Source organism: Egretta garzetta, unplaced genomic scaffold, assembly GCF_000687185.1.
Source record: "Egretta garzetta isolate BGI_Z169 unplaced genomic scaffold, ASM68718v1 scaffold420, whole genome shotgun sequence".
In the NCBI taxonomy this organism is placed as follows: domain Eukaryota; kingdom Metazoa; phylum Chordata; class Aves; order Pelecaniformes; family Ardeidae; genus Egretta; species Egretta garzetta.
The window spans coordinates 382,131-396,098 of NW_009258386.1; the positions used below are offsets into that span (position 1 = coordinate 382,131).

At 40.0% G+C, this 13,968-nt stretch overlaps 1 protein-coding gene across 1 annotated transcript in view; it reads left to right on the top strand.

Annotated features, from left to right (window-relative positions):
* Positions 1-13,968, top strand: part of NELL2 (neural EGFL like 2) — a 171,359-nt gene that overhangs the window by 155,098 nt on the left and 2,293 nt on the right. Inside the window, exons 16-18 of the mRNA XM_009642290.2 lie at positions 9,855-10,048; positions 10,983-11,159; positions 13,324-13,548. Coding sequence (XP_009640585.1) covers positions 9,855-10,048; positions 10,983-11,159; positions 13,324-13,548 — 596 coding nt within the window. The remainder of the gene's footprint in view (positions 1-9,854; positions 10,049-10,982; positions 11,160-13,323; positions 13,549-13,968) is intronic.

Here is a 13,968-nt window from a genome sequence, read left to right on the forward strand (position 1 = left end):
TATTGTCTTGGACACTGTATCAATGAAAGTGAAACCTTGACCCAAAACAATCATCATCTAAATAAGCATCGTAAACAAAAGGCACAAGAAAATAAAAGCATGAATATTCCTAACATATAGGTGGAGTGTTAGTGGCCATTTCTATGGTGTGCTAAGATAATACATGAAGTCAGGCATGGTGCCTGAAACACGGTTTCTCTGGCCCTACATCTGCTTCTGTGCATGGTCCTTGCATAAGTGATTTCCTGTGGGCTGATACCATGCACTGTAACCTGTCATTCCACAGTAATCTGTTCATGTGTCAGATTCTTTATACGTAGAAATGGGCCTCAGTCCAGACCTCAGTCCCTCCACTTCATTCCTTGTATACTGAAATAGTCTGTGAGGAAAATATTTCCCACTGCAAAGAATGATTATGCAGCCCTGACACCCTTACCCCCACCTGGGATAATGCTGCGGTGCTTCTCCTGTGCATAGGGCTAACTGCTTGTAGAAAGCTGCAGAGGAGCAACATTACAAACTGGGAAGCTCTGTTGACTTTGGATTGGGGCGAGGTGCAGGGGACAAGAGAGTGATGGGGGGACAAGGAGGTGGGAAGGTTTTATTTGTTCCTGAATGATGTTAGAGAGAAAGCAGGTTAGTAAGAACACAGTTCTTTTCAGGTGCAGATCTCTTAGTGTGGAATGTTATTCAGCTCTTAAGGTATTGTATGCTGCTGCTCTTAAATAAGAGAAGAAAACAGTCTGTTTTGCCATGGACTACTTAGGGCAAAATTAGGAGAAGGGAGAACCCTTCTGCCTCTGAGTGCTGAAATATTCAGTGCTCACACACTGTAAGCTTCCCTACCTTGCTGCTTCATCTCACATTGGTGGTCTGCATCGGTCCCAAAGGGAAGCAATTGAATTAATTTCACTAAGGCAGACACACAGACAGTTCTCCGGGAGCGAGAATGACCTTTTCGGTATCCCCATCATCAATACTTTATTTCAATACGTTTTCACCATAGCTGAAAGCCTGCATTCCCAAGAGGAAACAGTGATTTGAGTCAGCCACTGCTTTCATAAGTCGAGCTTTCTTTGTCAAGAACTAACTAAATGTCAGTGTTAGCTGGCCAGGTGTTAGGACAAGAAGGTGCAAAGAAGAAGTTGTGATCCCTCTGATTATAACATTGCCCTTCTGTCACTCGCAGTATAGGTAATACTCTAGCCAGGCACTTATGGAAATACTCTCAATACCCTAAGGTTTATCTTCAGTGTCAATATAGCATTTGTCTCGTGGGTTGAAGATAGTAGTTTGGCACATGCTATCTCAAGAGATATAAGTGATACAAAGCGACTCTGTTAAGATGTGTGCAAACAAGCAACAATTAAGCAGCAATTTCTAAGCAAATGAAAAGCCAAGGAAAAAGAAATAGGGGGATTGCTACACGTATGCAGAAGTGGCAATTATTAGAATGTTTTGACCTTTTCTACAAAGCGCCAGCAGCTCTTTATTAAACATACTCAGAGGATAACAAGTAATTAGAATTAAATCACAGATGCCAGGAAACTTATCTTCATTGCTGATAACCCTAGTCACTAACGGTGGAACACTTTCAGTTTGATTGATTGCAGCTCCAAATTTTGGAATACATAGCAACTTGAGGAGGAAGGTTAGGTATTTTATTAGTCTCAGTACATCACTTTTTATTGGATTGAAGCCTGTGACATTGTGTCTTAGACAGAAGACAAAACCTGAAAAAGGTATGAAGAGACAGGCTAAAATCCATTGGAGTATGGAAAGTTGGACTTCCAGTAGCAGAGCGCAGTAGCGCAAAAGCAATTGGTTTCTCTGCTGTCAGATCTTTCCACTGTGAGAGATTCCCCTACCGGGTTTAAAGACATAAGAAAATGGATTTCTTTTGTCACTTCTTCAGTATCCCCTAGTTAGAGGAGATTAGATTGAACTGTTGGTGGATGGTCTTTTAGACACTCACGGTAATGGGGGAGCAGCTTCCAGGCTATACTAATCTCAGGTTTCAAATCTCAGTTCTCCACTTCCCACCTGCAGCTGTATGAGCTTCCTGCTGCAGCTGGGACCAGTGTCCTCTGAACCTTTCTGGCTTGTGCAAATGCCACGGCTTGCAGAACTGTAGAAGGAACAGTGCTGAATTACACTGAAGAGAAACTGGGCCTGCACTGATTTCTTTCTTAGGGGAACAAAGAATTTAAACCTCATGGGAATCAGGAAATGTTCTTCGAGGGCTTGTCCGTTTTGCTTTCTAAGAGGACTACTTCAAAGTAGTGTATATATGGAGTGCATAATAGCCTTGTCTTTGGCTTTGTAAGTTTTAGTTGCTTTGAAGAAAGTTCCCTCTTTCAGTGGAGAAAACCTTTAAAAGCCAAGGAAGCGTGGGTTCAAATCTTTTCTTTCTTGATTGTTCTATACGGTCTGCCTCAAATCTGGGTCTGTCTGTGTCCCCTGGACATGTGCTGACAGTACTGCAGAAAGCATTTCTGTGATCAGCATTAGTCAGAAACTTGTTTCCTTCAGCAAAGGCTCCAGTTTTAAAGATTCAGGTGGAAACCTCTCTTAAGATCACAGAAGCACAGGAGCATTTCTTCCTTAAAAACCTGATTTTAGCAGAATACCAAAACTGCACCCACCCCTTTTGCAGGAAATGGTCCCATCAGGACATCGTACTAAAAAATCCTAGCTAGAGGTGGACTCCTTGGTGGGATTGGACTTTTTCAATGCTTGATAATGAAATAATAGTTACTGAATTTCCTGTTTTACACATATATTGACCTTGGCTAATGCTGCTTCTTTGTCACGACTGAGAATATTGAGTATTTTGACTAATGTACTTGAACGCAGAAATTCATAATCCCATTTTATTGTATCTACAGGCAATGGAAGACCTACAGATTCCTTTGCTATTAGTTTTGCTTCACATTATACTCCTAGGTAGACCTGTGGTTTCTATAACAATTACCGAGAGAAATGATGGGAAATGCAGCTGTAGGGCTTCAACCTCTTAGCAGCACTTGCTGCTTTTCCCTTGGAAATAGAATTATGTTATGCATCATCTTATTTCCAGAACAGTGGTGAAAGATCAGCTGCTTAGTCTTGGAGAACTGCATGGCTTTGGGAAGTCTTAATTTTTATATGTATGTAAATATAGCATTCAGCATGGTATATTACCTGGTACCTTCATCTTTGGCCCCCCTAGAGCTTTTCTTTATAGTTTCTTTACACAGTCTTATTGGTGCTCTGAAGCTTGTCTCTCATGTGCCATTTCATAAAAGAGAGCTGGGCTAAGGCAGTAGATATTGCAGCCTCAAGCTTCATTGCATTAAAAAACTGGAGCCACTGAGGGCAAAATCCTAAAATAAGAATGTTCAGGCCCAGTTAATATTTGCTTTGCAGTTCTTTGTAAGATCTCGATTCCTTTGAATTTGTCTCCTGCAATGTCTAAAAGCTTCCAAAATCAGTTGAAGAGAGAAGCTGTATTGGTTTGTACCAGAATAGTGCGGGTTATACCTCATCAGCTGTTGGACATTTTGTGTACTTCGGCGTCCGAAGAATAGCTCACCTAATTAATGCAGCCCCTTGGGACTTACCAAGATTATCTGACAGGTACCAGCTGTTGTTGATACAGAATATAAGATCAACATACCTTCACTCTCAGCAGGTACCGCATTCTTTAAATGAGGCAGGTGCAAATGAAAGGATCGGAAAGCATCAATCCAGGATGCCCAATTCAAAAAGGGTCTTTTCAATTGCAAGGCTTTATTTGTATGTGTGTTTTCTGAAATGTCATGATGTTCTTCTTCTGCTGTCCTGCTTGCAGAAGTAGAATCACTTCCTTCTCTGTGTGATAGAGCGGGCTGCCTGACAACACAGAGGGCTGGGGCTCTGCCTGAACAATATTTTCCACAGTTTAGGATAATGAGGGATGGAGGCACATTACAAGCCTCAGGATGCTCCCCAACCTTAGTGAATGAACAAAGTCCAAAATGGTCACTTCAGCATCCATGTCTCTGGATCTGAAAGGCCGAAGAATTGCTGTCTGTCAGGGTGTCTGAATTTATCTCACAGTACATCCAGTATTTTAACTAGTACATGAAATTTCTTGTAGTTGAAAAACTGCTGTCAGTTCAGAGTCCTACACTTAGATCTTTCTACAGTGCTGGTAATGTTTAACAGAAGCTTTGTTATTGATAGCACTTAAGGAGAAAGAAAATAAAGAATCACATGATCATAAAAGGTCAACAAATAAAACCAAAAAGGTCAACAAATAAAACCATAAAGTGACTTTTTTTCTATCCATCCCAAAGAGAGCTTTAGGCATTAAGGCTTCATTACTGAGTTTGGGAATGCAACTTAAACATCACCAGACAGAAGGCAGGTATAGAGACAGAGTAGTATTTAAATATTCTGGAGTGTGGGCAGAGTACAAAATTGGCAGGGTTTCTCATCTTTTATAAAAGGACTAATAAAACAGAAACTCGACCGCTATGTTTTATAGGACAGTAATTTGAACACATTTACTGTATCAGGAAACAACATTTCTGTGAAGTTGGTGTTACTGGCATCTGAAGTCTCAGCTCTTCATCTTCCACATCTGCTAAGCACTCTGACAGCTGGCTTGCACAAAGTCATGAATAAATGATTCACAATGCACTTGCTCTTTGGAGAATGATTACATCAGACAATAGATTTACTTAGGACAGAGAAGAACAGAAAACAAACTTACTGCTCAGAAGAGCTTGAGCTCCCTATCAAATGCACTCCTTCCTGTTTTGCCTTAAGCAAAAAAGTATTCAGGTATCCTCACCTTGCCACCTTGCTGAGCTAATGCTACTCCTCAGAGCTAAGGTAACATATTTCTCAGCGATAGAAATGTTCATCTTTGCTTTACATAGATAACACTCTAACTGATAGCAGAATGATTCTGGCAGGAAATCATGTCTGAGGGAGACCTTTGGGAGGTTTACATGAACGTCCTGCACCTAAGTCTGGATAGCTCATCAGAGGAGGGAAAGTCGCAATTGTCCATCAGCCGTATCTCAGCCCTTTGCCACTACTTAGCAAGGTGTACACAGGTTATTTTCTAATTGTGTCTTGTTCATGTTCCTTGTGAGTTTATTGCAAGTTTTCTTATCTGTCATTATCAATATTGTATTTGTGCTTTTTTGCCCAAAATACTATTGAGCTGTCATTATTTAGAGCTATCCACAGTAGCCCCAAGGTCTCCTTCCAGAATAGATCCAAAAGACTGATTTGATTTTTGAATAGGTATTTCCCCATGTGCCTCACAGTTGCATCTCATCTGACATATTATTGTTTACTCAGTCAATATTGTGAAGTAATTCTATATTTCACTGTCAATTTTTTGGTTTTAATCCTTTCTTATCAACAGTCTTTTTCATCTCGCTATTCATCCATTCCTCCAGATGACTAAGTATATTGGGCAGCACACATTCTGGCACAGATTCTTGGGCAACTTCCCTGGGAGAACTCTCCATTGTGACAGCCTGAGTGTTTATTTCTGTCTTTTATTACTTGCTAATTAACCTGCTATTAATCTGTGAGTGAGTGCCCTCTTATTCCATGGAACATAGGTCCTTTAAGAGCGTATATTATGCAAAGGAGCTCATGATGTTTTCAAATAAAAATAGTACATTATAGGAAATGTATCCCCCCTTTAAAGTCTTTTTCATTAATATAGGATACGATTACTCTGAATCTATAACACAGTATCTTTAAACAATCTTCTTTCTGTTTGAAAACATTTTACCCTTTTGGCCACTAGTTTTAATTCATCTTTAAAACTTCATCATTTTAACGTAATTCCCCCTTTGAAAATAAAAACACTACCACAGAGATTTTTTTGCAGCCTTTTAAATTCCTTTAAGGATGTTGAACTTGCGTACCTTGTGGTCACTGTTGGTAACCAATATAGAGGAGCTGTTCAGTAGAGACATTTTGAATCAGAGCCTGCACCCTGCTCAGGGCCAAGTCAAATGGTGCTTTGTCCCTTTGGGATTCTTTTACTATCTATTCCAAGAAACAGTCAGTAAATCTGTTAAATACAGCTTTGGGTCACAACCTGGCGGGGCCATTGAAATTCCTGTATTTCTGGAGTTTTCTGCCCTTGCAGTCTGGCAAGTATTACAAATGGAGTTTAGTCATTCCAGGTATTGTCAACATTTTATATGCTTTAGTCCGGTATTTTTCCCATGTAGGCATCAAATTATTTGTGATAATTAACTCCTAGCTTTCTTTAACATGTATCACTACTTCTACATCCATGGTACTCCTTTGTCATTGCAATATTAATTTGTGCCCAGGGATGATGTTAAGAAAAGGAAAATCCTTAAAAGTGTGCCAGATCAAAGCTGCTCCGATTTTTAGTGTAGGTTAGATAAATAAGAACTGGTCCTCAATTTAGCACTGGGTAACTAGTTACACTTTGTTGCTGTTTTTTTTCTGAGGCAAACCTCCAAGTCCTTTGAGACTTAATGTTCTAGTATCATAACATTCAAGCTGCTTGATTCCTAAGCAGTGTGTTGTAAATAGCCTGAAGTGAATTATTTGTTGGGGTTTTGGTTTTTTTCTTTGGGGGGGGAGGGGGTGGTGGTGGTGGTGTTTGAGGGGTTTTTTAAACAACATGGGAGAGAGAATAACATGTCTCTGTGGCTGGACATACTGGCAATATGCAACCTGTAATCCTCTCCCTTTTTCAGACACAAAAGTTGCATGGGCCAGTGTAGCCTGTCCATATCATTATGGAAGTTGGAGAGCTGGTTATGGCTGTAAACAAAACATCAGTAACAGAATTCGCCATCCATTATAAATCCATAGTAAAAAAGCTGAACAAAGTTTAGCTTGGTATGGATTATTTGTGTGCAAGTTCTTTGTAGATAATGCCTGAAGTTCGATGCAGATGAATAATGCAGATGAGAATTTCATGCATGCAAAGTTTGTGTTTGTCTTGCTGCGTTGTAAACACACTGCTGTTTCTGATTAGGTTAGAATCAAAGCCTAAATAGCTCCTGCTTTGACCAGGGATATTTAAATTGCCCTATCCAGGGTATTTATTTTCATGAATCAAACAACTGAAAAAAAATGAGGTTGGTATTTTTCATAAGTTCTCAGTGTTGGATAAGCTAGGCTCAATACCAGAGTCAATGATGAAACCTCAATTATTTTCAGTAACAGTGCTCTATCCATGACCATGTTGAAAAACAAACCCCAGAAGCCTTTTCCTCATGGGAAAATTTTGAAATACGCTTGTACATAAGTGCCAAGTGCAGACTTAGTGTTTATAGGGTCACCGTTTGTTGTTTAAAGGAAACTGATCTTAGTTACATGACAGCTGAACTTCGTCCAAGTGTCTCATTAAATATGGCTACTTTCAGTTAAGTGGCCAGGTTGTTGAGAAGTGTTATTATTCATTTATGACACTAGCTACTTGAAAGCTTTGTACAAAAGAGTGTTTTAAACAAAGGAACACAAGTGTCAGAAGGTCATTTATTAAAAATTACTTCAATGATAAAGAGACTTCTGCCATTAATCATTACATTTAAAAAGGATTTGTATTTGTTCTCTTTATTGCATGACTTAAAACAAGTTAGACTGAGTTTTAAATTTTAAATTGCCAGATTATATTATGTTCAGTATGGATTTAAGAGAAAACAGAGAAAGGAGAGAGCAGCTCTTCCATCCCTCTGCTCTTCCTATATCAGCATCACTCACACCATTCCCATTAGCTACGTGTCTAAAAAACTTCAAGGCTGGAGATTGCACAGCCTCCGCAGGGCTGTCTGTTCCAGGAATTATGTATCCATACTGTTCAGATGTGTTTCCCTGGCTGATGTGCCTGTACGTTTCAGCTGCTCAGGGCCATGCAAACAGCCACGCGGAACTAGGTTCATGATCCCAGTTGTCCTCTGGCCTATTGCAACAGTGGCTGACTCCAGATGCTTCAGGAGGTAGCAAGGTAGAAGATGTGGAGATCTGAGATGATTTGCCTGTTCTGGATTGTCTGATACCTAAATAAAGGCACCATAGACCCTAATGCATGAAATGTAATCTCTCTTCCAAAATCTGTTTGCATTGCAAATTGAATTTGAGCAGCCTGATCTAGTGGAAGATACCCCTGCCCATGGCAGAGGGGCTGGAACTAGATGATTTTTAAGGTCCCTTCCAATCCAAAGCATTCTGTGATTCTACGAACATTCTTGCTAGCTTTATACACTTTTGGCTACACTATTTTCCTCCCCGTTGGCACTCCCTGGCGGTGAGTGTCATGGTTTGTTTATGCATTATATAAAGAATTATTTCCTTTTCTCAGACTTAAATTTCTTGTCTTTAAGTTTCATTCATTGCCCCCTGTCTTGTGTGTTAGTCAATATGGAGAACAAAAGCTCTCAACGTGTCTTCTCTGGAGTATTCATTATATTTTTTTGTTATATCCCTTCTTGCTGATGTTCTTTAAGAGATGAACAATCCATTTCCTTTCAGTTCTTCTCAAATGACATTTTCCTCATCCTTCCCAGAAGCCCTTGTAATTTTGCAATACTTTTTTTTTCTTTGAGATAGGGCCGCTGTTATTGCACACAGTATTTGAAGGAAACCCACAATGCTGCTTATTTATACAATGGAATTCTAATAATTTCCCTGCTGTTTTTCATCCCAATTCATATTCATGTTAGCAACTTGTTTACTTTTTTTTTGACTGCAGCCACACTTGGAATTGAAATGATAATTGAGTTATTTTGCTTTAAACTGAATGTGCTTGAGGTGAATTGGAGGTTTCATTTCCATTGTTGAACCCTAAGCTGAGTGTTTTATTAAGTTTTTATGCTGATGGTGAAAGCTACATTCATGACCATATTGCTTATTTTGTCTTGTACTGATCTGTTAGACAGTTAAATATCACAATGCTACTTTTTAATGAATTCTAATTAAAAGCTTGGGCCAGACTGTTGTGAAATTGTATGTAGAATTGAACTCTTCTAGTGTTTTCCACTTTTTATCGCTTATAGCTGTTTACTGCATGCCCTTTCAAAGCTTTTTTCCCAGATAACTTTTCTTCATCTGGACAGCTGAAAAAACTAAATAAAGACACTCTTCAGGTAGAAGTCAGTGTGTGCTGCTAGTTTGCCCTTAAAAAGTAATTGTGTATGTCTTGATGAAGTAGGCCTTTAAAGGTACTCTTGAATTCTTTGAGGTATGATTGTTTTGAAGTCATTTACCTGTATTGTCTGGAGACATTAATTTTTTTTCTTTATTTTCTATGCGAGACACAAGGGCTATAGATGTCACTGCAACTTGAATAATGAAAATATTCTAGTTTGCACACCCTAATAAATGATGCAGCTTAAAGCATGGTGCACTTGCTTAAATGAGCTTACAGGTCGACGTCACCTTTCACATTAACTTCTCAGGAAATGAACTCAAATGTGGGAGACAGAGCCAGCAAAAGGTTTTGAAGACAAGATTCTGCAGCTTTTCATGTTTAATTGCATGTCTCATGAATGGTTGCCACAAACTAATGCTCTTTAGGGAGCGGAGAATTATTTTCATTCATAGTTTTGTGCAATTTCTTCATTCTGACTACCTTACTGAATAGCATTCACTTAGAAAGATGTATAGGAAAACTCAAAATGCCATATTTTAAAAGTTGATGTGACCTGAAAAATATTTTTGTGAACTTGTAAGTTATTTCTCCCTGTTCTGGTGAAGTGCAAATTAATTTTCAGCTGAAGGCTTTAATGGCCAAGGATCATTTATATTGACTGCCGCAGGAACATTTTTGTTAATTGAATGTGGTCTAAGAGCATTACCATGGCATGTTTTTGCAGACATTGATGAATGTGGAACTGGAAGGCATAGCTGTGCCAATGACACTGTTTGCTTTAACTTGGATGGTGGGTACGACTGTCGATGTCCCCATGGCAAGAACTGCACAGGAGACTGTATCCATGAAGACAAAATCAAGCACAATGGTCAGATTTGGGTTCTGGAGAATGACAGGTGCTCTGTCTGCTCATGCCAGGTCAGTAGAAATAGAACTGGCTGCTTCTGCAAGAAGGCGGTAGGGCTGAAGGGAAGAGTGTCGTGATTCAAGCTGCCTTCTGATGTGTGAGTGTGGTGCTACAGAAAAATGGAATTATATATTATATATGGGTTTGGGGAGAGCTTCTCTTTCCAATCTGCACAAGCAGAACTTCCATGGGAGGTTTATTATATGATACTGGAAGAAGGACAATAGTAGTATTTCCTTAGCAGAGATGCCACCTGTGTTTTCTGGGTGGGAGTAATGGCATTTTCACGCAAAGAAACTGTCTGTCTAGACACATCTTGGCGTTGGTGACTGACGCCGGTATCTAGCAGATGGCTATAAATAGAAGTAGCTTCTGTATCTGCAGAGTAATTCAGCTTAGTTTTCTCAAATGTTTGCTGTGGGAACCTTGATCCCAAGCTAAATGCTGATGGAGAAGGAAGGCTCAATACATTGCTGACAAAGTCCTGAGCATTTTAGCAGCTCAAGTTTCATGAGCATGAATTTAATTTCAGACTACCTATCATCATCCTTATGTGAATAATTACAGGAGAGAAGGATTGATCTGGAAGTTTAAAGCAAGGCTTCACTAGCATCCTTATGAGAATGACGTAAACCTAGAGCAATCCATTAAAACTTGACCCTTGGGAAAGACACCCTTGGGTTTCATCAACATAGGTGAGAGCTGCCTGAAGGTTGGTTGTATGGCGGGTGTATATAAGACAACAGGGGAATTTTTTGGTAGCTGCTGAGTGTATTGTGGTTTCTGCCTCTGTTTGAATTGTATTTTGGCAAAGATACTGTATAGTGGAAAAACTCGTGAGCTGCTAGTGGCCTAGAATCATGCCAAAAGATCAAATTTTGGTACACGTACTGCTGGAGTTGGTCACATTTCTGCCATTGCTCTATGCCTGTCTTCCAACAACAGAGTGGATATGTGATGTGCCGGCGAATGGTCTGTGACTGCGAAAATCCCACCGTTGACCTATTTTGCTGTCCCGAATGTGACCCAAGGCTCAGCAGCCAATGTTTACATCAGAGCGGGGAGCTTTCCTACAACAGCGGTGATTCCTGGATACAGAACTGTCAGCAGTGTCGCTGTTTGGTAAGGCTCCTGATTACAGCAGCATAGACGGCAGGGAGAAAGGATATGAGATATTCTGATCTGTGAATAGTTAATTTTCATGCATTAGCATCCACTTAGTTTCCTCTGGAGTATGTGTATAATCGAAATCTGGTTTTCATGGATCTTTGTCAGTATTGTCAAGTTCCTGTCAAAAATGCATTTTGCCACAATAGACATCATAGAAATTATTTAATCATGAAGATCATTTTAGCAAAGAACGGAGGTCATTTGGATATGGCACCTACACAGCAACACTCATGTATTCACTCATTCAAAGACCAGTGTAGCTATATAAGGAAATTCTAAATATGTATTTATTATTACAGTTGATATTTTCAAAGACGCCAATAGACTCAAATTCGTTTATTCCTTCAGCCATTCTGAGTAACAGAAAAAATAATAAAACTTGATGCATTTTTCAAAGTAGTGAAATGAGTTTGAGAAAAAAAAAAATCTTTTAAAGCTTGTGATCTTTTTCCTAGGCATATATTTCAGAGTCTGAGCAAAAACTATTCTGCATAATACCATTCAGGAAGTTTCGATGACATAAAAAATCCGAAGATAAAAACAACTAGCTTTTATCACAAGTTATCTCCAAATGTAAAGCCTAGTCCATCTAGCAGCTTTCCCTTGTCAGGGTATCATGAATAACAGTCAGAAACCAATTTTTATAGGCATTGTGCTTTCAGTGTTACTGCTACCAAAATCCAATGAAGTAGATTCCCAGGTGCTTCATTAAATGTCTTAAAACCAAAACAAAGCTACCTGCAGTTTGGCATCTCAATAGAGGTTTCTATTTTTTTTTTTTTCAAGACGCTACTTTTGTAACTGAAGCCTGCTTTCTTTCAGTTGTCAGGGATTTTTTGGGGGTGACAATGTATTGTCTACTCCTTGACTGCCCATCACTACAAAAAATAAATTGAGATATCAAGATCAGTGACTGGTTTTAAGATTGCTTTCATTCTTACCAGTATGTGATTCAAAAAGAGGAAAATTGACCCAGATGAAAACTTTGTAAAAGAGTAACTTCACACTACTTTCTGCAACAGGAGTAGTAAATTTGGAGCTATGGAAAAGCCCTGGGAACTTTTTTCAGCTTTTGCTCTGGAGATACTTAAACACATCATTCTCAAAGCCTTAGAGACAGTTTTTGTGAATAAGCTCCCTCCCTAGGGCCAAACGCTATTCTTTTTGCCCCCCTTGAATTCAGACCACTCAATCTGTGTTTCAAGTGAGCTGAGTAAGTTGGAGATGAGAGATGGACCTGCTCTGAAAGAAATATGCATCAATGATTTCTGTGATGTCTTTTTTTTTGACTAATAGATCTGAGACTTTGGCCCTTGTCCAAAGTTGAAAGGAAGCTGACCCTAAATTCTAGTAACTGAAGTGAATAATTAAACATCTTTAGATTTCCGTACAGGCATACAGTAACTTGCCCTGAGAATATTCTGGCCCAACACATGTCTCTCTTTTGACCTTTTGATACCTTGACTGTACTGAACCCATCATGCAGAAAGCGTGATGAAGTTTGGAAGTTCAGGTATTCTGACCATAACATCCCAAATGGATGGTAAGTGGGTGGAGGTCCTCTCACTGAAAGTCCACTGGTGTTCCCTGCTACGTTGGGCTGCTGGTGGCTTGACACCCGTAGTTCAGCCAATGCATTTGTAACCATGGCAAAGATAAACTCCAGCCCATCCAGGGATGAATGGGAGGGGTTTATGTGGCAAACCAACAGTCCTGATGGAAGGAAGAACTAGGTGAAACAGGAGATTTCAAAGCACTTTTGCAGTAGAGCCCTGTTATGGCTTCTGTCACTTGCAGAAGTAGGACTTCACAAGCACATATCCATATCTGTACTGCGTGACGTTTATGGAGAATTTTCAGCTGCAGCTTGGTGCAGAGTGTGCTGAAATAAGTTGAAACTAATAAGCTTCCTGAGTAGCATGCAGGAGAAAAAAGCACCCAACTTGCTGCATCTCCCACAGGCAGTGAATATCAGTGTTCTCTCCACTGACTTCTGAATAGGACCAGATGGATAAAATCAGCCCATTAAGAAACATAATGCTGAGTCAGAGGAACGGGTAATGAAACAAAGTAAGAGCTAATAATCATCTCTTGTTCTCATAATATTTGTAAACAGCAAGGCGAAGTTGACTGCTGGCCCTTGCCATGCCCAGAGGTGGATTGTGAATTCAGCGTCCTCCCCGAGAATGAGTGCTGCCCGCGCTGTGTCACTGACCCCTGCCAAGCGGACACCATTCGCAATGACATCACTAAAACCTGCCTGGATGAAACCAACGTCGTTCGCTTCACTGGATCTTCTTGGATTAAGCACGGCACAGAGTGCACCCTCTGCCAGTGCAAGGTAAAGAGCATAAAAACTAAGCAGAGACCCCTCTTTCCCAGCCTGTTCTGTGGCATATAAATATCAATGTACTGAGTCTGGTCACTGGGTAGCGGGTGTCGACACGTGTTTTAAAGCAGCGAGATGACAGTAAAAGTGTTCAACTTTGTTAACTTCACTCCTGCATGTGCTAGAAGGATGGTTTAATGTGCTAGCAGGTCAGAAGCAGGACAACAGCCTGTGCTGCTGTGTGCCGTGGGCCGGTTAGTGCGCTTGGCTTTTCCACCCGCATAGCTCAATTCAACTTTCATTGCAGTTCTTAGCATATAGCTCCATACCATCCTGGAAACGAATACAGTAACGAATAGGTATGTAAGACTACATGCAAGAAATTTGTTCTGTGCGATCTTGTAGCGGTATCAGAACCAATGGAATTGCTTT